This window comes from Dama dama, chromosome 5 (assembly GCF_033118175.1).
Source record: "Dama dama isolate Ldn47 chromosome 5, ASM3311817v1, whole genome shotgun sequence".
NCBI classification, from domain to species: domain Eukaryota; kingdom Metazoa; phylum Chordata; class Mammalia; order Artiodactyla; family Cervidae; genus Dama; species Dama dama.
This window is the reverse complement of record NC_083685.1, coordinates 17215972-17230054: the sequence shown is the minus strand read 5'-3', so window position 1 is coordinate 17230054 and position 14083 is coordinate 17215972. Positions and strand designations below refer to the sequence as shown.

Here is a 14083-nt window from a genome sequence, read left to right as displayed (position 1 = left end):
CCGTGTTCAGAAAAGAAAATCCAGACCTTTAAAAAGCCTACTCTCTTTTTTTTTCCCCTTTCCTTTTCTAAAACAGTTTTCTTTCTAGATGGTTCATTTCTATTTTACTTCATTGTTTCCTTTTTAGCATGGATTTTTTTTTTTTGTCCTTTGAAGAAACCGTAAATAGAAACTTTAATGAAGAGAATGCAGTGAGCAATTGGAGAGCTGAATTATCAGCTGCCAGGCAACTCTCATTCACTTCAGAAAATCTAATGGAAACAGTCATGGAAATGAACATTTTTGTCTCTGGGTAGCGCACACTTAGCCATCTGGGTGGTTGCTAATGCAAGAAACTCTTGCAAATAATTTGATTCATTAACTGTTGTTTAAAGAAAGAATTACTGTTTTGGTTTTTGTTTTGTTTTGTTTTGTTTTTTTTTTGCATCATCTCATTATCACTTTAGTATTTTTTAAATCATTGGTTAAGATCCTCCTGCTTGATAAAAATGTTCTAAATAAACATGCCTAGGAAATGGTGCAATCCAGTCATCAGGTTTCTGAACAGTACTAACTTAGAGATCTTGAAGGTTGTGCCTGCAGCTTGGAAAAATGCACTTTGACAGTTGACTTGTTGCCCTTTTGTCCACACCATTTTTCCTCCTAAAAGTTTCAAGAAGTAGGATTCTTTTTCTCCCATTAGTTCAATGTGTTTGGAAATTTGCTTTTGGTGGTATCCTGGGGAAATGAAAGCTGTGCTTGGCCACCAGAGGGAGCAGCTGGTGTCCCTGAAATTAAATAGAAACAGAATTTTCAGGACATTTTGAAAAGGTATATGCTGGTGCTTGAGTTCAAAGAAATGTCCTTTGTGTTTCATATCACAGTTGGCATCCATGTGGAGTTTTAGATTTAATGACTGCTAAGTGTTCCATTTTGGGGGAAGAAAGCTTCTTCGTTTCAGATTTTATTTTTCATCGAAAGGAGGACTTACTAAAAAAATGACCCTCAGTAAGCTTGGTGAGAGTGCAATGTTTGCAATCCAGAAGAAACATATAATACTTTCAGTAAACTCCTAGTATTTGGTTTGTAGCCCACTGATTCCTCCCAGATTTGCCATTTATTTTTCTCTCTTCCTCTCAAAGCCAATTTCTATACCTCTGTTTATTTTAAGTGTTGCTTCTACTTAGCTATTTAAGAATGTTCAAACTACCCTACAGTTGTAATCATTTCACATACTAGAAGGGTAGTACTCAAAATCCTTCAAGCTAGACTTCAGCAGTATGTGAACCAAGGACTTCCAAATGTACATTCTGGGTTTAGAAAAGGCAGAGGAACCAGAGATCAATTGGCCAACATTTGTTAGATCATAGAGAAAGCAAGGGAATTCCAGAAAAACATCTACTTCTGCTTCATTGACTACGCTAAAATCTTTGTGGATCACAACAAACTGTGGAAAATTCTTAAAGAGCTGAGACTACCAGACCACCTTACTGTTTCCTGAGAAACCTGTATGTGGGTCAAGAAGTAACAAGTAGAACTGGACATGGAACAGTGGACTGGATCAAAATGAAAAGGAGTACGATAAGGCCGCATATCATCACCCTGCTTCTTTACCTTGTATGCAGAGTACATCATGTGAAATGCCGGGCTGGATGAATCACAAGCTGGATTCCAGATTTCCGGGAGAAATATCAACAACCTCAGATATGAAGATGACACCACCCTTATGGCAGAAAGTGAAGAGGAACTAAAGAGCCTCTTGATGTGGTTGTAAGAGGAGAGTGAAAAAGCTGGCTTGAAACTCATCATTTATAAAAACTAAGATCATGGCATCTGGTCCCATCACTTTATGGCCAATAGTAGACGATAAAGTGGGAGCAGTGACAGATTTTATCTTCTTGAGCTCCAGAATGACTGCAACAGTGACTGCAGCCATGAAATTAAAAGATGCTTGCTTTTTGGAAGGAAAACTATGACAAACCTAGACAGTGCTTTAAAAAGCAGAGACATCACTTTGCCGACAAAGGTACATATAGTCAAAGCTGTGGTTTTTCCAGTAGTCGTGTATGGCTGTGAGAATTGGACCATAAAGAAGGCTGAGTGCTGAGGAATTAATTGATGCTTTTGAATTGTGGTGCTGGAGAAGACTGTTGAGAGAGTCCCTTGGACTGCAAGGAAATCAAACCAGTCAATCCTAAAAAAAGATCAATACTGAATATTCATAGGAAGGACTGATGCTAAAGTTGAAGCTTCAGTACTTTGGCCACCGGTTGTGAAGAGCTGACTCATTGGAAAAGACCCTGATATTGGAAAAGACTGAAGGTAAAAAAGAGAAGGGGGTGGCAGAGGACAGAGATGGTTGGATGGCATCACCGACTCAGTGGATTCGACTCTGAGCAAATTCCAAGAGACAGTGAAGGACAGGGAAGCCTGGCATGCTGCAGTCCATGGGGTTGCAAAGAGTCAGACACGACTTAGCAACTGATCAACAACTTAGCTAACCCCAATGGAGTATTTGGATTTGGTTTAAAATAAAACACCTAGGGACTTTCCTGGTGGTCCAGTGACTAGAACCTGTACTTCTACTGCAAGGGGCACGGGTTCAATCCCTGGTCAGGGAACTAAGATCCTGTGTGCCATGAGGCACAGCCAAAAATTTAAAGAATTTAGAAAACACCTAGATACCTCACATGATAGATTCATGCTCCATCACTAGCAATTGCTGGTTCCACCAACCCCCCTCCTTGGAAAGAGAATCAGAAATTTGGGTAACATAGAAGGCATTTGAGTTTTAGGACTTCAGATTGATTCTATTCAACCAAAATTGTAAAGTTCCATTCCAAAGAGTGACTTGAGGCATGACTCAAAAGTTGTCCACATTTCCGCATTCTGATCCTGTTCAACTATGACCAGCACTGAGCCCACGCTAAGATTCGGACAGCTCTCTCAGCTGTCCTTGGAAACAGACCTGATCATCATCTCTGAGATTTTTCTTGAAACAGGGATTTGATCAGCTGTTGGATGTATAGGATTTCCTTGAAGTAGCTGGCAGAATAACAGTGGCTCAATAAGTGAAGTAGAATCCTTTTTGATGTCTGTAGCAGGCTGGGTGCCCTGGGAGCTCAGATTGCTGACAGAGGTGTTGCCTGATTCATGCCTTCCTCCCCTTGGGCGCTGACAGCTCTGGACAGAGAGATGTTTAGGGCAGGGGGTGGGGGGTGTTGGAACAGTGCTCTGTCCTTGCTCTTGACAAAACACAAAGACCACATTCCCTTTTTGCTGAAAGTTTAAGTCAGACAAGGGAGCTAGGGATAGAAGATGGCCAAGACTGATTCCCACCGGTCCGCTTCCTCCACAGTTTGTGTTGAGCTTGTGTGCAGCTCCGATGGTACTTCGGATTTTTTAAAATCAGGAGAAAAGAAATTTAATTTTTAGGTAAAAGAAAGTGTTTTCATAGATAATGTTTTTATCTTTATATTATATATATATATATATATATATAATTTTTTTTAATGGAGGAAGGGGTCCAGGAAGGCTTAATAATACCAGAGCTGTGCAAGTCAGAATAAGTCATCACACAGCCCTGGCCGAGGGTGTGCCGTCTCACATCGTTGACTCGTGTTCTGTTCTGTGAATTCAGATGATCGTTGAATAGTTTATAAAGACCTTTGGTTATGTAACCCAGCACCACCCACTTAGTGAGCCTCGTGCAGAAAACCTGGTGCCCCATGGCTTGTAGAATTGACCCTCAGTAACAATGCACCTGGCCCTCTGTATCCATGATTTCTGTATGCATGGATCAACCAACCTCAGGTTGAATTTGGTCCTGGAACCAACCCCCTGTGTATAACAAGGGACAACTGTATGCTTTTAGTGCTCTGTTTTGTGCTCCCCCCCCTTTTTTTCTGCTTTCCTCTGTACCACTAACACAGAGAGATGTGTTTACATGAAAACTACCCATTTTCATAAGGATGTCATCTTCGCTTTAGTGTGCACATGGGGATTGCCTATTACAGTGGGATGAAGCTGTACTGTTACTGGGGGGAAAACATTTTATTGGTTAAAAACATATCCTTGCTCAGTGGATCTCTCTTCAGTTATTTCTTGGGAGAACAGGTCTTAGAGATGATTACTAGATGTTGTGAAGGTCAGAGACAGTCTTAGTTCAATTCTTTATCCTTTTCATTTTATATCTTCCACCCCCCACCACCTTGGATTGGATAAATTTTGCTCATTCATAAACCTTACATGTATAGTCTTTGCTTTTGCCAACAGAGAATATTTTCGTTCTCTGCCCCAAAGTTTTCAAAACCACTGTTTATTTCTCATGGTAAATCAGTTTTGGAAAACCTCAATGCAGATGTTCTGATTTTAGAAATTCACTTTGAGAAAGGTTGGGCTGTTGGGATTACTTAAAGGCTTCTGCTCGAGGGAGCAAGGTAATTCTTTCCTTGGAGTCTTTCTCACAAGTTACTTTGACAGAGTCAGTGTTTCCTGACTCTTCCAAATTTCAGGGTGACTTGCATCTCAAGAGCATTGTTAAGTTCTTCATGCAGTTTGGGCCCCAGAAAAATTAATGGTGAGAAACTGACATGATGAGTTTTACCTTCCAAGATTCTCTCCATTGAGATTTCCAATTACCCCCTTGTGTCATCTGAAAGGTTAATTTTAAAACTAGGTACCATATTTAATTATGTTAGGCGCATGTGACTTCTAAAGGACAAATCTATATAAATGATTACCCTTGGGGGAAGCTTTGCGTAAGCAGATTATCATGGTTGTTTAAAGTACATCCCTTGCTGCTCTCCAGTGTTACAAAGGCCTTAAGGTTCTGCACTTCTTGTACGGTATTATTTGCTCAAAGGATCTAACTGTATATAAGCACATGTGTTCCAAATGGTGTTACTAGTGCTACATGATCTACATGAAAACAGTTTAAAGATTTAATATTCTTTTCTCTCTACTCACTCTCCACACACCTCACCTTCATCCGCATCTTTCACCTTTTCTCTGGGTCCATTTTCTGCTTATATCTCTTCACTGTGTCTTCTCTCTGTGGTTTTTCACCTTCACTTCCCATCTTTCCTTTCAGGAGTTCTAAAGTCCACCTTTCTTTGGTTGCCTACTCTTTAGGAGTACCAGGCTCAAGTGGAAGAAATGAGGTTGATGATGAATCAGTTGGAAGAGGACCTGGTTTCGGCGAGAAGGCGGAGTGACCTCTATGAATCGGAGCTCAGAGAGTCTCGGCTGGCTGCTGAAGAGTTTAAGCGGAAAGCAACAGAATGTCAGCATAAACTGATGAAGGTAGCTAGCTCCCCTCTGGGAGGGAGTTTTGGGGGTAGAATCCTGGATGATCTTAGCAATAATAAAGGGGATCCTAGCTTAATGAGTACATTTGAGAAGCCATGGGGTGCCATACAGAGTTCTGGTGTTGACTAGAGAAGGTAACTAAATTTTTTATTATTGTCCTAATTGTTTTGGCCACAGAGACCAAGAAAGTACAGCCTGTAGTGTTGTCTTATAAGATTTTTAGGTTCTTGAGAGTTCCCAATATGTTGTATCTTTTAAATTACAGGCTAAAGATCAAGGGAAGCCTGAAGTGGGAGAATATGCCAAACTGGAGAAGGTATTTTCCATTATTGGTATTGGGATTGGGGGCAGATGGTTTCTTAAATGGGCTTTCTGGGTGGCACTAGTGATAAAGAACCCGCCTGCCAATGTAGGAGATACAAGAGACAAGGGTTGGATCCCTAGGTCGGGAAGATCCCCTGAGGAGGGCATGGCAACCCACTCCAGTATTTCTGCCTGGAGAATCTCATGGACAGAGGAGCCTGGTGGACCACAGTCCCTGGGGTTGCAAAGAGTCTGACAAAACTGAAGCGACTTAGCATGCACACATGCAGTCTCTTAAATGTTGCTCTCCGTGGCCTTTCGTTGGTTAAAAATATATTTGCAGTGAATAAAGAACTCTCTTCTGGGTTTATTTTGATGATCAGTCTCTGGATGACCAGGTTTAATTTCAGCTATGGTTCTAAAAGGGGGAGAAGACACGTCTTTTTTTTTTTTTTTTTTTGTCATGCCCTCTCACAGTAACATACAAACCCAGATACTCAGTAAAACAGATGGGAAAATTTACTGTTTTCAAGTACAGGCGATTTCAGTTCCCTTTTTTGCCATCTGTATGTGTGTCGCTGGTTCTAGAGTAACGGTCCACATGGAGGTTTACACTGAGATATTCAAAGGCTTCTCTCATAGGCTACTGTTCTTCTCCATCAGTAGGTACTGGAAAACAATAAGATCCCCACAGAAACCTCAAGAAAATAGGCCTGTAGTAAATGTAGCAAGACCTTAATACCAATGTGCCTTTTGTTTTATTTCCTGGGATTTTAATTACAGATCAATGCTGAGCAGCAGCTCAAAATTCAGGAGCTCCAAGAGAAGCTAGAAAAGGTAAGCCCAAGGGGATATTTTGGGGAACTTACCTCCCATTTCCAAGTACTTTTTATTGCCTTATCCTAGAGGGTGAAATATCAAAGAAAGAGAATTAGTCACCCGTCACTAAGGGAGATGAAATGGGGTGGTGAGCTATTACCTGAAAATATCAGAGTTCTGAATATACTTTCTCCTTTTGGGACCTGTCAAACTGTATTTGTTTAAACAAACAAACAAACCAGACACCAAGCTCTGTGAGACTGTCAATTCAAAGTTCAAATTCTACTATGACAAATCCCAAGAGGCTGGCTCCTCTTCCTTCAGGGGACCGGGTTCACATCTTGTTCATGACCCAGACGGCTTTCCATCAGAGACCGTTGGCAGCCTTCCTGTCCACTGGGAGCCTGGAGGAGCCAGGAGTGGTTGGGGAGGAGGGTGGATGTGGTTTATGGCTTCTGACACAGTGAGTGCTAATGGCCCTTCCTTTGGGTGAACAGGGGAAACGCTAAAGAAAGGGCCAGAATGAATATGGCCTTCACGAAGGTTTGTGAATGTGTTTAAAAGAGCCCTTTCATTTTCCTCCTCCTCCTTTTTAAAGTTGTGTTATTGAAAACATATAACATTGACTTTACCATTGTAATCATTTTGAGTGTCCAGTTCCTTAGTGTTAGATGTATTTCCATTGTACATCAAATCGCGAGAACTTTTTTGTCTCGCAAAACTTAAACTATCTGTTAGATGCTAACCACCCCTTTAGTGAATGCCCATCCTTGGCAACCCCTTCCTTCCTTCCTTCCCTCCCTTCCTGTCAGTTTATTTTATTGAAATATAGTTGATTTACAATGTTTTGTCACTATACTGCACAGTGGAATGATTCAGTTATACACATATGCACATTCTTTTTATATTCTTTTCCTTTATGGCTTATTATAAAATACTGAATATAGTTCCCTCTGCTATTCAGTAGGACCTTGTTTATCCACCCTATATATATATGATATATATCACTCTATATCATAATTTGCCTCTGCTAATCTACTTTGCTTGTATGCTTCTGACTGCTTTAGGCACTTCCTGTGGGTGGACTCATACAGTGTTTGTCTTTTTGTGACTGACTCTTTTCATTCAGCACAGTGTCTGGGAGGGTCATCTGCATTGCAGCATGTGGCAGGATCTCCTTTTCATAGGCTTCATGGTATTCCATAGCTGGGATGATCCACTTTTTCTGTATCCATTCATCTGACTCCTTCCTGCCTATTCTTGAGCTCACTTCTGAAAGCCTCTCTCAGCTAGAAGTTTGTGTGAAGACTCATGTCTTCTAGGACTCTGCCCCCCTTGTAGAAGAGGGGCAGAGTCAGCCACAGATTTAATTCTAAGTTTTCTAGTGGCCGTATTATAAAAAGGTGAAAACTCTTTGAATGATACAGTTTTCATAATGCAATATATACAAAATGTCATCACAGCAAGTATTGATGTTAAAACATTTATACTGCTCCAGTTTTTAAATGAATTAAACTTTAGTAAACTTTAAAATTGATTTCCTAGTCACACCAGCTGCATTCCCAGTGCTCACCGGGCACCTGCGGGAAGCAGGTCGCACACTAGCCAGCATGCAGGTCTCTCTAGAGTTTCCTTGCCATTTTCACTTTTTCAAATGATAATTTAAAGTGAATGAATGTGAGGTTGGTGGTTTACAGTTTGATCTTTATCGTGATGCTTGAAGAGCTGCAGTATAAAAAATAAAAAATTAACTTCAAAAGGTTAATTAAAAAAAAATGACTTCCCTAACATGAATTTTGAGTCACTACAAACGCTATGGTGGTTGTGCCCTCTGATAGGTATTTCTTATTATTAAAGATTTAAATTACAGCTTTTATGTTGTATTGTTATAAAAGTTAATAGTAGAGATTCCCCATAAAGAAGTTGGCAAGTGAGATGATTAAATAAGGAAAAAATTAATGCTCTGAGGAAAATACATTAATACTTGGGCAGATAAATCCAAGACCTTTTGTTTGCATTTATTCCAAAATATTGAATCAAAGATGCTAAAGTTTGTCCAGTACTCCATTATCTTCTGTACCCCAGGAAATTAAAAAAAAAACAAAACAGTTTTAATTGTAGGCTGCATTATTCCAAATTTAGTGATGTTGAAAAATATAAGTGCACCTTAGATGAAATATAGAATAAAATGAAAAGTTTGTTTGTTTTTTAAAGAATGGATAAAAATATCCATTCAGTGTGACCCGATTTTTTTTTTTTTCCTGTTTAGGAGATGATCCTCATATTTTTCTGTGTCTAAACTGGGCCATCTCACCTGTCCCCCACCGCCCCGTTTCTTCTCCTTTCAGGCCGTGAAAGCCAGCACAGAGGCTACCGAGCTGCTACAGAACATCCGTCAGGCGAAAGAGCGGGCCGAGCGTGAGCTGGAGAAGCTGCACAACCGCGAGGACTCCTCCGAGGGCATCAAGAAGAAGCTGGTGGAGGCCGAGGTGAGCAGGGGACCTCCAGCCCCGGGTCCCGCAGCGCCTGGCCTCTGGCTGTGTGGGGACGAAATGCAGGCACCACCTTCTCTCTGCTCGCCTTTGTTCAAACCACTTTTCCTTTCCACCCATTCCTCTGAACCCGAAAGGCTTGGGAACGTTTTCCCCAAAGGGGAGAAGCATTTGTCACAGAAGCTGCGAGTAGAAAGATGTTTTGATAAAAACCTTTCCTTCCCGTTTGTTTTCCTCTGACCCACTCACTTGTGTGGGTGGACTCATGTTTATCTAGGTGAACTGTGACGCCGTCCCTGAGGTCTTCTTTTCCTTCCCTCTGTATCCTTGCTTTTCCTTGACTTTTCCTCCCAGCAGTGATAATAACATAGTAAATTTCGAGGCTTCAGCTGTGACCTGTGTGTGTCGATAACTCCCAGATCTGTATTTTGGGGCCTCTTCTCTCACTTCAATTCTTTGTTGTTGTTGTTGTTGTTGAAACCAATTATATAATTATGCAGGAAACACATGAGTGTCTTCTCATTGTTAAAAAAAGAAAAAAGCACAGAACTAAAGAATCTAGAATCAGAAGGGACGTTTCCCCTTACTCCCCTCCAGCTTCCCCCATGCCTGGGAACGGTTCTGTGGAACAGCTGTGCCATAGTTGACTTAACCATCCCCCTCCCCTTTCCTGAGCTTTCTGCTTCTCCCTATCACTGTGCTGGTGGTGACCTATTTGTCCACGACTCTCTGGGGCCACCCTCACCCACAATCCAGGCAGTATTTCCCACTGCTCCCCTGACAATCTTGCCTGGGTGTCTGGACAGTGCCTCTAACCTAGAATGAACTCAGTATCTTCCCCAACAAGCTGGGTCATCTTTTCAATCTCCTCATGCTGGTCAGGGCCATCGTCATCCTTGTGGTCACTCCAGGCTTGGAACCTTGACATCATCTGCTTCTCCCTGGGCGCTGCCATTCCACAGATTCTTCAGCCCTGTCGATGCACCCACATGGTCTCCCTCCCAGTGTCTGCCCCCCGCTGGCCTTTTCTGCGGCCTCCTTGTAGTGTAGGCGCGGGTGCTCTTCCTCCTAGCTGAGCAAATGTCGTCATTTCTCGGCTTTCTGCTTTCAGTCTCACTTTCCTCCCAGCTAGCTCAGAAATGTCAGACTTGTGGACCTCCAGCTCCAGGCTCATCACCACCCCTTGTACCATCCCAAACCCATTAGTGCTTCCCTGTGTCTTAGATACATGAGACTATCAGCCATTTGACCCGCACATGCTCCCCTTCTCATGTTCTCCTGCTCCCTCCAAACTCACCTTATGCAGCAGCCCCTCTGTGCTCTACCTGAGGCCTAAGCTGGCCACCCCTGTGCTGTTACTGCTGTGCCTGTCTTTATTTGAAAGGCCTCCCCTCTCCCCTCCAGCCCGCTGCACCGGCCCCCTCCACAGCTCACATCTCCTTGACTCCTCCCCTCACCTGCAGGTTCCTGCCTGCAACCTCCTGCAGCGCCCCATACCTGTGTGCTTCATGGCTCTGCCCCTTTTCACCCATTTTATGTTTACTTGTCTTTCTCTTACCTCTTCCAAGGGCAGGCATTCTGTCGACTTCCTCTGGGTATTTTCCGAGATGCCTAGTGTGCTACCTTGCAGATAGTAGGTGCTTGGTAAATATTTGAATGAATGAATGCACTCTTGTAACCTACACAAGCGAGTACTACTCGGATTCCAGAACCGTGTCTTCCTCGCCGTGGCTCTGGGTGCCTGAGACCTCTCTTCCCTGCCGCGAGCGTCCGCTTCCCGAGGGCCCCCTCCCTCGGCGCAGGCGTTGTGCCCGCAGCCGTCACCCCATTAAAACTCTCTGATTGATTCACGATCTACAGGAACGCCGCCACTCTCTGGAGAACAAGGTAAAGAGGCTAGAGACCATGGAGCGTAGAGAAAACAGACTGAAGGATGACATCCAGACAAAGTCCCAACAGATCCAGCAGATGGCTGATAAAATTCTGGTGAGCAGGAGCCAAAGTTGGCAAGTTCAAAGATAACAGGTTACAGAGGGAAGGGGGTCAAAAGAAGAACCAACCACCGTCAAAGGGGAGGTTGTCGCCGAGCAGGTGAATTAAGAGGAAGTGGTCTTAGCGGATGACACATCAGAGACTAGCATGAGTAACCTTACAGGTTGGACTTTTCAGCACTGGTAACAGATCCATCAGTATGTTTTTTTTTTCTCTCTGTTTGCTACTGGCTGACCTTTAGAAATACGAACGTGCACACTCTGTCATCTCCAATACATTTCTACAGGAGGATTTATGTGCTCCTATCAGCAGAGTTTTGTATGGCTGTTAACATTGCAAATGCTCATTTAAATAAAGGGGGGGTAGGGGTTCAGGGCTTTAAGACTAACGCTCAGATCCTCGCTTTTGTAGAGGAAAGAAGTTAGTCACGCAGAATTGTTTTTCTCTGAGTAGTATTTGTCATAGATCCATGTTCACCCACTCACTTTCTCTGCTACTGTTGGTTATTATTATTATTATTATTTTCACTTTCCTTAGATGTAGCAGATCTTTTTTTTTTTTTAGGTTTGTAATCACAGTGATTCTGTTTTTGGCTCTGATCAAATTAACTTGATCAAGGAAGGCTTGGGTGGTACTTGCCAACGTGTTGGAAGTTTTGCTCCTGCCAGGGTGGAAGGCAGGTGAACCTTTAAAGGACTCTCCTTGAATTTCAGTGCCCAAATCAAGAATTTGATGCCACTTTGGGGAGTCTGTTCATAGCCCCTTCCTTCCCTGCCCCTGGGAGAGACTCTGGGATAGTCGACCTTCCTCTCCACCATAAAAAGGCAAGGTGGTAAGCAGGGTGCTTCCCGCCTCCCTCTCTCTGGCTCTCTCTCTCTGCATCACTTCTGGGAAATGAGTCACCAGCAACTATATGAACTCCAGAATGACCGACTTATAGGCCTATACTAAATACCAAACAAAAACCAATAAAAACCCAACGTTTCAAATCTTTACATCTCTGTCTGTATTCATGAGCATATGGGTATTCTTGAACAAATAGATGAAAAGAGAAATCAGTTAAGTTGTTTTGCTTTGACACACAGTCTTCATAGATCCGTCTACACACAAAGGCAGATGTGACTGTTAGTCTACTCTCTGTTCTCTCGTTCCGTCATCCAAGTTTCTCTTGGCGATTGTCAAGTGTGTGAATTTTACCGTGAGTCAAGTGAATTCCCACCGAGATTCCACCACTGCCACCTCTTGCTTGGTGCGAACGACTTGGTTAAGTCTCTTGTGGTTGCAAAGTGTTTCTCTGTTTAATGGTGATGTGTTCATTCATTCATTCAACAAATATTTAATGAGCTTCTACTATGTGCCAGGCACTATTCTAGGAGCTGGAAACAGAGCAGCGAACAGCAGTGTTTGCATAACAGGACGGAAGAGTCTGATCCAACACATGTAGAAAAGATAACGTTTTAAAAAATGACAACAACAACAAAAAATGCCAAAATGCCAAGAAGTCAGATTTTAGAATGTCCGCTTTTCCAAAGATTCATTTGCAATTAAAACGTCGGAGTGTAGAGTTCTGCATTCCTGGATTATATGTTGCAAAGTCCCATTCATACATGGATCAGAAATTTGGTCTCAATGTTGTGAATCTCAGATGTCTGAGTTTTCAGCCTGTTTTCAGTTTGATTTTCATTCCTGTGCCATTTTAGGAGGACTGAAACTGAGACAATTATCAAGTGATTTCTAATGTAAAGGAAAAGTAGCAGATTTCTTTTTCCAAGTGTGTCTTATAACCTACCCTAGTACCTTTGTGGTCATGACTTCATCTATCAGAAAGTATCTTTTGTTCAAGAACCTGGTGCTTAGGCTGTAAATAAAGTATCTGGAACAGGCGCAAAGAGGGGTCCTTAATACTGTGACATCATGATGATGCTCGGAAGGTCATCTCAAATGTCATTTGCATTAAAGTATTTGCTATTCTGATAAGAACTTTCAAAACAGATAATTGGGGTTCTCATTATAGCAGAGTCTTTTGCCTTAATAAAAAGACCTCGTTTCTGGGGATCCTTTAATATACCTAAAGCCCTTAAAGTATGTTTTTATTACTTAACATCCTATTTACATTCAACTTTTCAAGATGACATCTGTTAGATTGTAATAGATCTTGTGCACCTGGTTTTAACATTGAATACTTTACTGGCCCCCAAGTCAAAGTCGGTGTTTGCAGACTTCAGGATTTCAAAAGCTTAATCAGTACCATTTCATGTGTGTGTGAATCTGAAAGTATTTTTTTCCTCCATTTTATGGCCATATCCTGTATAATTTCCTCATTCTTCAAATTCTCATAATTATTTCCATTTCAAAGCAAATCTTCAAGGTAGTGTGAAGAGATGAGAACTTGGAGTAATGACTTTTGATATTAGTAATTAACTAATGGGTCCAGATTCATAAGAATTAATGTAGATGCAGATAGTTTCATTTAGAGACTATTTCAGTAAGTTGAATTCTGCCTTTTATATGATCAGTTTATAATATGTGGCAAATGAATTGGTATAATTTCCAAATGAATTTTGTTTAAAAGCAGAAATCTTAATAAGAGAATAAAGAGGACTTTACATTTGAGCTGTTTATATTACTCCAAATTCTCTTCCTATCTTCCATATATGTGTACACATATTTATGTCATTTTTAGTCAATTTTATGTTCTGCCTTCTTCCCATTAGTGTTACATCATCAACACATGATATCATATGAACATCTCTAGATAGTCACATTCTCCATATTACCAGTCAGTTAAATTATCATTCAAAACTCAAAGTGTTTGAATTGTCATATTAGTTTTCCTTCTTAGCTAGGGTTCCTGTGCAATCTTATTTAAAGCTGTCATTGGAGCAAAAATTGCCTGAGGCTCAAGATAGTTGGTCAGGGGCTTTGCACTGTATGGAATTTTGAAATTGTGTTGTCTTGTTACTCTCATTTCTCTAAGCAGAGATGAAGAGCTGCCTTTGACCTGTCACACTGATTGATTTCTGATCCCAGCCCACCAGCTGTGTGTGTATATGTGTGAATACTTGGACTTGGAAATCCCAGGGCCAAGGCTCAGTGGGTTTCCTTCTCAAGAGCCTTAGGGGCTAGTTGTGAGGAAACACATGCCTGTTGTCTCTGGTGCCTGTGCCAAAGCCGTGTTTCCCCTGAAT

General features: G+C 41.8%; 1 protein-coding gene across 6 annotated transcripts in view; it reads left to right on the top strand.

Moving 5' to 3' along the window:
- The window catches only part of CIT (citron rho-interacting serine/threonine kinase), a 171879-nt gene that overhangs the window by 94217 nt on the left and 63579 nt on the right, over window positions 1-14083 (top strand). For all 6 annotated transcript variants that reach the window (XM_061141899.1, XM_061141897.1, XM_061141896.1 and 3 more), the window contains 5 exons: window positions 5113-5283; window positions 5555-5605; window positions 6376-6429; window positions 8760-8900; window positions 10764-10889. In XM_061141899.1, the coding sequence (XP_060997882.1) occupies window positions 5113-5283; window positions 5555-5605; window positions 6376-6429; window positions 8760-8900; window positions 10764-10889 (543 nt within the window). The remainder of the gene's footprint in view (window positions 1-5112; window positions 5284-5554; window positions 5606-6375; window positions 6430-8759; window positions 8901-10763; window positions 10890-14083) is intronic.